This window comes from Callionymus lyra, chromosome 11 (genome assembly GCF_982586985.1).
Source record: "Callionymus lyra chromosome 11, fCalLyr1.hap1.1, whole genome shotgun sequence".
Lineage (NCBI taxonomy): Eukaryota > Metazoa > Chordata > Actinopteri > Syngnathiformes > Callionymidae > Callionymus > Callionymus lyra.
Window position 1 is genome coordinate 4,092,202 of NC_141828.1, and position 10,323 is coordinate 4,102,524.

At 35.1% G+C, this 10,323-nt stretch overlaps 1 protein-coding gene across 5 annotated transcripts in view; it reads left to right on the forward strand.

The window, feature by feature from the left end:
* Positions 1–248: 248 nt before the first annotated feature.
* The window catches only part of sdccag8 (SHH signaling and ciliogenesis regulator sdccag8), a gene marked incomplete at its 3' end in the record, with an annotated part of 56,868 nt that continues 46,793 nt past the window's right edge, over positions 249–10,323 (forward strand). The window contains 11 exon segments of one of the 5 annotated variants that reach the window (XM_087802359.1): positions 249–295; positions 2,116–2,298; positions 2,440–2,504; positions 2,619–2,714; positions 2,781–2,894; positions 4,035–4,099; positions 4,161–4,409; positions 4,462–4,600; positions 4,947–5,099; positions 7,428–7,562; positions 7,961–8,083. In XM_087802359.1, coding sequence (XP_087658485.1) covers positions 2,271–2,298; positions 2,440–2,504; positions 2,619–2,714; positions 2,781–2,894; positions 4,035–4,099; positions 4,161–4,409; positions 4,462–4,600; positions 4,947–5,099; positions 7,428–7,562; positions 7,961–8,083 — 1,167 coding nt within the window. 5 annotated transcript variants of the gene reach the window in all.

The following is a 10,323-nucleotide window of genomic DNA, read 5'->3' on the forward strand; positions in this document are numbered from 1 at the left end:
TATTACAAATGGGTAATAAATAGTGCATGTAATAACTAAATAACTAATAACTAAACAATACACTACCATGTAAAAAAAAATATATATGAAGGTTAGAACATTTGTTATTTTAATAACTCGTATAAAGAGGTATTAAAGCGCAAAGATCATGTCAATAGCGAACCAACTTTACTTAACAACAAAAGACTACATCTCCCATCATGCATTTTCAGTTTACGGAAATACGGGTCTGGTTGTTAGTTGCGCTCGTTTTGTTGCACGAAGCCAGACATACGTTTGTCGACGAGCCTCACAGGTAAACACCGCCCGTTCGGCACACATGTTGTAGAAAAGAAGCACACCGCTGACGAGGAACCTGTTGCGCGCGAGATGTTTGTTGTTATTTATTTTAGGTTTAATTTGCTGAATATGATTTTAAAACATTGGCTTAGATTTTATTAAACATCGACCGCGAAGAAAAGGAAAGTCAAAGTCCACGAAAAGAACGAACACGTAAGTTACGATGTAGCTTGTGTTGCTAGCTGATGCTAACCCTCAAAGTTCTTGTTTCATTCTGTCTTCGTTTCGTATCATTATTTACTGTTAAGTTTACAAGTCACTCATAATTGTCTTATTTACGTCACACTCGGTTCGTGCGTCTGAAAACATCGCTTCTACGTCACACACAGGCGACAACGTCGCATCAGTTCAACGTGTGTTTAACGCTCTCGTGTTAATGATGAACAGTGACGTCAATACACTGAACTAAAATGACAATAAATCAATATTTCTTCTGTGAAAATACATGAAACTTTGTTCACTTGTACTTCAAAACCTGCTGAACATGAAAACTAAGTCAGATCTTTGTCAACTATTACGGTTTACTTTTTATAATGAAATATAATAAAACACATTGTGCACAAACAGCTTTTTAAGCAAATAGAACGTCATAAGTCAGTACAATTATTTCAACAACCGTAAATTAATTATTTTACAAGAAAACTAAAGAATAAACGGGAAAATATAACAGATCAGCAGAAAATTCTCCCGCCACTTTTCTTCCGTCTCACGTCTGCAGATTCATGTACAAATTGAATTAGTATTTTTGAGAATCTATTGAGAGAAAATATACTTTAATGTCATAATATCAGAGTATTTTTGAGACTCTATTGAGAGAAAATATACTTTAATGTCATCATATCAGAGTATTTTTGAGACTCTATTGAGAGAAAAGATACTTTAATGTCATCATATCAGAGTATTTTTGAGACTCTATTGAGAGAAAATATACTTTAATGTCATCATATCAGAGTATTTTTGAGACTCTATTGAGAGAAAATATACTTTAATGTCATCATATCAGAGTATTTTTGAGACTCTATTGAGAGAAAATATACTTTAATGTCATAATATCAGAGTATTTTTGAGACTCTATTGAGAGAAAATATACTTTAATGTCATAATATCAGAGTATTTTTGAGACTCTATTGAGAGAAAATATACTTAATGTCATAATATCAGAGTATTTTTGAGACTCTATTGAGAGAAAATATGCTTTAATGTCATCATATCAGAGTATTTTTGAGACTCTATTGAGAGAAAATATACTTTAATGTCATCATATCAGAGTATCTTTGAGACTCTATTGAGAGAAAATATACTGTATGTCATCATATCAGAGTATCTTTGAGACTCTATTGAGAGAAAATATACTTTAATGTCATCATATCAGAGTATCTTTGAGACTCTATTGAGAGAAAATATACTGTATGTCACCATATCAGAGTATTTCGGAGAATCTATCAGTGATAGTGACTTCTCTCTTTCTACCGTAACACAAAAGTGCAAGTTGTGTCTCGAGGATCAATAAAGTTTTACCTTACCTTACCTTACCTTAGCTTACCTTACCTTACCTTACCTTACCTTAGATCGCGACTCACTTGAGCTCAGTGTGTTAATGATGTATTTGAGGATGAAACTCTAGTTTCTAGTGAAATTATTAACCCTCAAGTGACACTTCATGCAACTTTTGTGAAAGTACGAATACACTTTAGATTCCATTGCATGGAAATACATAAATAAATAAAAATAAATAAACTTTTAGGCTGAAAATGAAAGGATATGCTTCTATTGTAGTTACACTACAAACAAACCTCAGACGACATCGTTGCCCTTGATTGTGTTGAACTTCAAGAAGAGGAGAAGGTCGAGTGAAGGTCGAGTGAAGGTCGAGTGAAGGTCGAGTGAAGGTCGGGAGAAGGTCTGGAGGAGACCAGGATTTCCTCGGCAACATGGATGAAGTGATGAAGAGTGAAGCAGGTGATGTTTACTCACAGCTTGTCCTCCAGTTTGCAAAGAAGTTAATACATGACTGGCTTGAAAAACTCAGGATTCAAAATAAACCAAAATAAAGTTTTAAACGAACAACACAAGAACCAAAACAGTTTTGTTTACATGCAGTGAATCAGCTGAAGATTGTGAAGCAGAGCAGAGACGTGTCTTCAAAGAAACCTTCTCCTGTGAAGGTAACACCTTCTAGTATATCATCGTTTAATATTTGCTGAGTCAACTTTAGATGTTTGACGTTTTATCCACAATGTTCTTCACGTCATTAATTGATCAAGTTAACATTCTGTCAGCGACTCCAGAAAGAACCAGATCAAGATTTAGTTCCGGTTCTGCATAACCAGTCCGAGTACATCCAACACCTGGAGGCCGAGGTCAAGTTCTTCAAGGTACAATCTGTGGGGCGTCACGTCTTTCAGCTCACGAAGCATCACCACCTATGTTTGTGTTTCCAGGAGGAACTTGAAGAGTTCAAAGGTCGTGTCAAAGTTGTTCTGGTGGAAAATGAACGGCTCAGTTTTGAGCTGAAATCCAAAGAAGAGTCTTTTCAGGATCAAACAAACTCAATGGTAGTTAATCTGTGAATTCTTCCTTTAATCCACCATTAATACATTTGAATCGACTGTCAGTTGGAGTCCACTAGGTGGCGCCCTTGGATTAAAAATGATGTTCATTGAAGTCACTCATGCAAAGTCAAGACTATAAAAAGTATTTAAAAAATTGCCATATAGTGGACCAGAAAAAACAAATACACACTATAACACACACACTGTGCACACTTTAACACACTCACACTGTACACACTATAACACACACACTGTGCACACTTTAACACACACACACTGTACACACTATAACACACACACTGTGCACACTTTAACACACACACACTGTACACACTATAACTCACACACTGTACACAATATAACACACACACTGTACACACTATAACACACACACTGTACACAATATAACACACATACTGTACACACTATAACACACACACTGTACACAATATAACACACACACTGTACACAATATAACACACACACTGTACACACTATAACACAAACACTGTACACAATATAACACACACACTGTACACACTATAACACACACTGTACACACTATAACACACACACTGTACACAATATAACACACACACTGTACACACTATAACACACACACTGTACACAATATAACACACACTGTACACAATATAACACACACTGTACACAATATAACACACACACACAACACACTATAACACACACACACAACACACTATAACACACACACACAACACACTATAACACACACACTGTACACTATATAACACACACACTGTACACACTATAACACACACACTGTACACAATATAACACACACTGTACACAATATAACACACACACTGTACACACTATAACACACACACACAACACACTATAACACACACACACAACACACTATAACACACACACACAACACACTATAACACACACACACAACACAGCACAAGCGAAGGCAACAACAGTGAAAACTCATGGAAACACAAACTGGTAGAAACACCTTATTATTATTATTGACTCTTGATTTAACACATTATTCTGAGCTTCAAGCTCCTGCTAGTCGTGTTGAAGCCTTGAGTGTTCAGTTACACTTGTGTTCGTCCACTTGTCTGCTAGTAACACACACTCCCTTCGCTTCAGGAACGACTCAGAGTCCTCCACAAGTCTCAGATCCAAGGTCTGGAGGCTCAGGTGGTCTCCCTGAGGTACGAGCCGTGACCACCTTCCTTCTGTGCACTTGTTCAACCACCTGTGTGACGGTTGTAGGAAAGATCTGTCCGTGAGCCGGCAGGAGTGTGAGGAGCTGAAGGTGCTGCAGCAGGAGGGTGAGGAGCTGAAGGTGCTGCAGCAGGAGGGTGAGGAGCTGAAGGTTCTGCAGCAGGAGGGTGAGGAGCTGAAGGTGCTGCCAGACCAACAGACTCCAGGTGTGGCAGGTCTGTGTCTCAGGTGTGGCCAGCATGAAGGACTGACGTCCAGCTCTCACGCAGACGTGCAGACGCTCCACAGAGTCAACAAGTAAGAAAACACGACATCACTCGTCAGTGAGTTTAACACGTGTTCCTCACAGGGAGAGAAACGAGTTAGTGATGACGCTCAACACTGTCCGGAGGAGTCAGGAGGAGGCGCAGCAGAGGGAGTGGTCGGCGTGTTTACAGGTCAAGCAGGCGGTGGAGATGGTGGAAGAAGCGAACGTTCAGAAAGCAAAGGTCTGTGTCTCTGTTCTCGTGGCTCGTCAATAACTCATAATCATGTGATCATCAAAGAAATCATTTACTCATGTCTGCTTCCTCATGTTTTCATGTGTTAATCCGTCAAATAGGAAGAATACAAATGGAAAAGTGAATCAAACAGATCAATAAACCAGACCAGGATCATATCAATTAAACAACAAAACATTTATTCATACGTTCTTTAAAACAAGTCACAGTGTTTTTATTTATGAACAATTATTGTCTCTTTGAGACTCATTTAATGAGAGCTAACGATTGACTAGTTGACTTTTGGTCCAAACTACTGGAAGATTCTTCTTGATCTTCCTGTTTACCTGCTCAGGTGGAGATGCAGCGTGAGCAGCTGAGCAGGGAGATGATACGACAGAGAGAACGTCTGCAGCATCAAGTGAAGACCATGACGCGGAGATTAGCTGCAGCTCGAGAGGATGGACTGAGCGAAGGACGCAGACAGAGAGAGGAGCTGACGAACACAGTAAGTACCTGAGAACACAGTAACTACCTGAGAACACAGTAACTACCTGACGAACACAGTAACTACCTGACGAACACAGTAAGTACCTGAGAACACAGTAAGTACCTGAGAACACAGTAACTACCTGAGAACACAGTAACTACCTGACGAACACAGTAAGTACCTGAGAACACAGTAAGTACCTGAGAACACAGTAACTACCTGAGAACACAGTAAGTACCTGAGAACACAGTAAGTACCTGAGAACACAGTAACTACCTGACGAACACAGTAACTACCTGAGAACACAGTAACTACCTAAGAACACAGTAAGTACCTGAGAACACAGTAACTACCTGACGAACACAGTAAGTACCTGAGAACACAGTAACTACCTGACGAACACAGTAACTACCTGAGAACACAGTAACTACCTAAGAACACAGTAACTACCTGAGAACACAGTAACTACCTAAGAACACAGTAACTACCTGAGAACACAGTAACTACCTGAGAACACAGTAACTACCTAAGAACACAGTAACTACCTGAGAACACAGTAACTACCTAAGAACACAGTAACTACCTGAGAACACAGTAACTACCTAAGAACACAGTAACTACCTGACAAACACAGTAAGTACCTGAGAACACAGTAACTACCTAAGAACACAGTAACTACCTGAGAACACAGTAACTACCTGACGAACACAGTAACTACCTGAGAACACAGTAACTACCTAAGAACACAGTAACTACCTGAGAACCCAGTAACTACCTGAGAACACAGTAAGTACCTGAGAACACAGTAAGTACCTGAGAACACAGTAACTACCTGAGAACACAGTAACTACCTGAGAACACAGTAACTACCTGACGAACACAGTAAGTACCTGAGAACACAGTAACTACCTGACGAACACAGTAACTACCTGAGAACACAGTAACTACCTAAGAACACAGTAACTACCTGAGAACCCAGTAACTACCTAACAACACAGTAACTACCTAAGAACACAGTAACTACCTAAGAACACAGTAACTACCTAACAACACAGTAACTACCTAAGAACACTAACTACCTGAGAACCCAGTAACTACCTGACAAACACAGTAACTACCTGAAAACACAGTAACTACCTATCTCATGTTCTTGTGGTCTCATGTTCTTGTGGTCTCATGTTCTTGTGGTCTCATGTTCTTGTGGTCTCATGTTCTTGTGGTCTCATGTTCTTGTGGTCTCATGTTCTTGTGGTCTCATGTTCTTGTGGTCTCATGTTCTTGTGGTCTCATGTTCTTGTGGTCTCATGTTCTTGTGGTCTCAGGTTCTTGTGGTCTCATGTTCTTGTGGTCTCATGTTCTTGTGGTCTCATGTTCTTGTGGTCTCATGTTCTTGTGCTCTCAGGTTCTTGTGGTCTCATGTTCTTGTGGTCTCATGTTCTTGTGGTCTCATGTTCTTGTGGTCTCATGTTCTTGTGGTCTCATGTTCTTGTGGTCTCATGTTCTTGTGGTCTCATGTTCTTGTGGTCTTATGTTCTTGTGGTCTCATGTTCTTGTGGTCTTATGTTCTTGTGGTCTCATGTTCTTGTGGTCTCATGTTCTTGTGGTCTTATGTTCTTGTGGTCTCATGTTCTTGTGGTCTCATGTTCTTGTGGTCTCATGTTCTTGTGGTCTCATGTTCTTGTGGTCTCATGTTCTTGTGGTCTCATGTTCTTGTGGTCTCATGTTCTTGTGGTCTTATGTTCTTGTGGTCTCATGTTCTTGTGGTCTCATGTTCTTGTGGTCTTATGTTCTTGTGGTCTCATGTTCTTGTGGTCTCATGTTCTTGTGGTCTCATGTTCTTGTGGTCTCATGTTCTTGTGGTCTCATGTTCTTGTGGTCTCAGGTTCTTGTGGTCTCATGTTCTTGTGGTCTCATGTTCTTGTGGTCTCATGTTCTTGTGGTCTCATGTTCTTGTGGTCTCATGTTCTTGTGGTCTCAGGTTCTTGTGGTCTCATGTTCTTGTGGTCTCATGTTCTTGTGGTCTCAGGTTCTTGTGGTCTCAGGTTCTTGTGGTCTTATGTTCTTGTGGTCTCATGTTCTTGTGGTCTCATGTTCTTGTGGTCTCAGGTTCTTGTGGTCTCATGTTCTTGTGGTCTCATGTTCTTGTGGTCTCATGTTCTTGTGGTCTCATGTTCTTGTGGTCTCATGTTCTTGTGGTCTCATGTTCTTGTGGTCTCAGGTTCTTGTGGTCTCAGGTTCTTGTGGTCTCATGTTCTTGTGGTCTCATGTTCTTGTGGTCTCATGTTCTTGTGGTCTCATGTTCTTGTGGTCTCATGTTCTTGTGGTCTCATGTTCTTGTGGTCTCAGGTGTCCGGACTCTCTCAGCAAGTGGCCCAGTCTGAGTCTCAGCTGAACAGATGCCTCAGAGACAGAAGCTCCTTGACCTCAGAGCTGGAGGTCACGCTCCGGCGACTGACCTCTCTGGAGCAAGAACATTCCAAGGTTGCTTCATGTTTCTATGAAGATACATTCGTTGAAGGAATGAACGACGATCACAGAACAATGAATGAAAAGTTCAAATTAAGCCAATTACGATGTCATTCTATAAATGGCCACTTGATGGCGGCAGCACTTAGTTGTTGTGGGTCACATGTCCCGAGAGAAGGAAACATCACGTAAACATCATGAGATGATTGACAGCTGCTCCGTGTTCTGATGCATTTGATTGATGTTCATCAAACATCACAAAAGTCTTCGAATCCATTCATTCTTTCGAGAGACGTCACTGTAACTTTTCTAGGAAAAGAATCATTTCTCCAACTAGTCATCGTTATATTTTCAAAATAGCGACATGTTTGTTGTGCTGGTATGTTGTGTGTTTATCAATATATGTCTATCAGGTGTGTGTAGATCTGCAGGATCAGATCCATCAAGCTCAGCTCCAGAGACAAGAGGCCCAGAGAGACGTTCAGGAGCTGAACCTGGAGATCAGCAGGAACAAGATGAAGACCTCACAGGTTGATGTTCTCTGTTAACGTAACCTTGTTGTTCTTATTATTCTTTGTTTGTTCTTATTATTCTTTGTTTATTCTTATTATTCTTTGTTTATTCTTATTATTCTTTGTTTATTATTATTATTCTTTGTTTATTATTGTTATTATTCTTTGTTTATTCTTATTATTCTTTGTTAATTCTTATTATTCTTTGTTTATTCTTTGTTTATTATTATTATTCTTTGTTTATTATTGTTATTATTCTTTGTTTGTTCTTATTATTCTTTGTTTATTCTTATTATTCTTTGTTTATTCTTATTATTCTTATTATTCTTTGTTTATTCTTATTATTCTTTGTTTGTTCTTATTATTCTTTGTTTATTCTTATTATTCTTTGTTTATTATTGTTATTATTCTTTGTTTATTATTATTATTCTTTGTTTATTTTTATTATTCTTCGTTTATTCTTTGTTTATTCTTATTATTCTTTGTTTTTTCTTATTATTCTTTGTTTATTATTTGTTTATTCTTTGTTTGTTTTTATTATTCTTCGTTTATTCTTTGTTTATTCTTATTATTCTTTGTTTATTATTTGTATATTCTTTGTTTATTCTTATTATGCTTTGTTTATTCTTATTATTCTTCGCTTATTCTTATTATTCTTCATTTATTTTAATTATTCTTTGTTTATTCTTATTATTCTTCGTTTATTTTAATTATTCTTTGTTTATTCTTATTATTATTAGTTTATTCTTATTATTCTTCGTTTATTTTCATTATTCTTTGTTTATTTTCATTATTCTTATTATTCTTTGTTTATTATTTGTTTATTCTTTGTTTATTCTTATTATTCTTCGTTTATTCTTATTATTCTTCATTTCTTCTTCGTTTAATTTAATTTCAATTATTCTTCGTTTATTTTCATTATTCTTCGTTTATTCTTATTATTGTTTGTTTGTTTTCATTATTCTTTGTTTATTCTTATTATTCTTTGTTTATTCTTATTATTCTTCGTTTATTCTTATTATTCTTTGTTTATTCTTATTATTCTTCGTTTATTCTTATTATTCTTTGTTTATTCTTATTATTCTTTGTTTATTCTTATTATTCTTTGTTTATTCTTATTATTCTTCGTTTATTTTCATTATTCTTTGTTTATTCTTATTATTCTTTGTTTATTCTTATTATTCTTTGTTTATTCTTATTATTCTTCATTTATTCATATTATTCTTTGTTTATTCTTATTATTCTTCGTTTATTCATATTATTCTTTGTTTATTCTTATTATTCTTTGTTTATTCTTTGTTTATTTTTATTATTCTTCGTTTATTCTTTGTTTATTCTTATTATTCTTTGTTTATTATTTGTTTATTCTTTGATTATTCTTATTATTCTTTGTTTATTCTTATTATTCTTTGTTTATTCTTATTATTCTTCATTTATTTTAATTATTCTTTTTTTATTCTTATTATTCTTTGTTTATTTTAATTATTCTTCCTTTATTCTTATTATTCTTCGTTTATTTGAATTATTCTTCGTTTATTCTTTGTTTATTCTTATTATTCTTTGTTTATTCTTATTATTCTTCGTTTATTCTTATTATTCTTCATTTATTTTAATTATTCTTTGTTTATTCTTATTATTCTTCGTTTATTTTAATTATTCTTCGTTTATTATTATTATTATTCGTTTATTCTTATTATTCTTCGTTTATTTTCATTATTCTTCGTTTATTCTTATTATTGTTTGTTTGTTTTCATTATTCTTTGTTTATTCTTATTATTCTTTGTTTATTCTTATTATTCTTTGTTTATTCTTATTATTCTTGGTTTATTCTTATTATTCTTTGTTTATTCTTATTATTCTTCGTTTATTTTCATTATTCTTCGTTTATTCTTCTTATTGTTTGTTTATTCTTATTATTCTTCGTTTATTCTTATTGTTCTTCGTTTATTTTCATTATTCTTTGTTTATTCTTATTATTCTTTGTTTATTCTTATTATTCTTTGTTTATTCATATTATTCTTCGTTTATTTTCATTATTCTTCGTTTATTCTTATTATTCTTCGTTTATTCTTCTTATTGTTTGTTTATTCTTATTATTCTTCGTTTATTTTCATTATTCTTTGTTTATTCTTATTATTCTTTGTTTATTCTTATTATTCTTTGTTTATTCTTATTATTCTTTGTTTATTCATATTATTCTTCGTTTATTTTCATTATTCTTCGTTTATTCTTATTCTTCGTTTATTCTTCTTATTGTTTGTTTA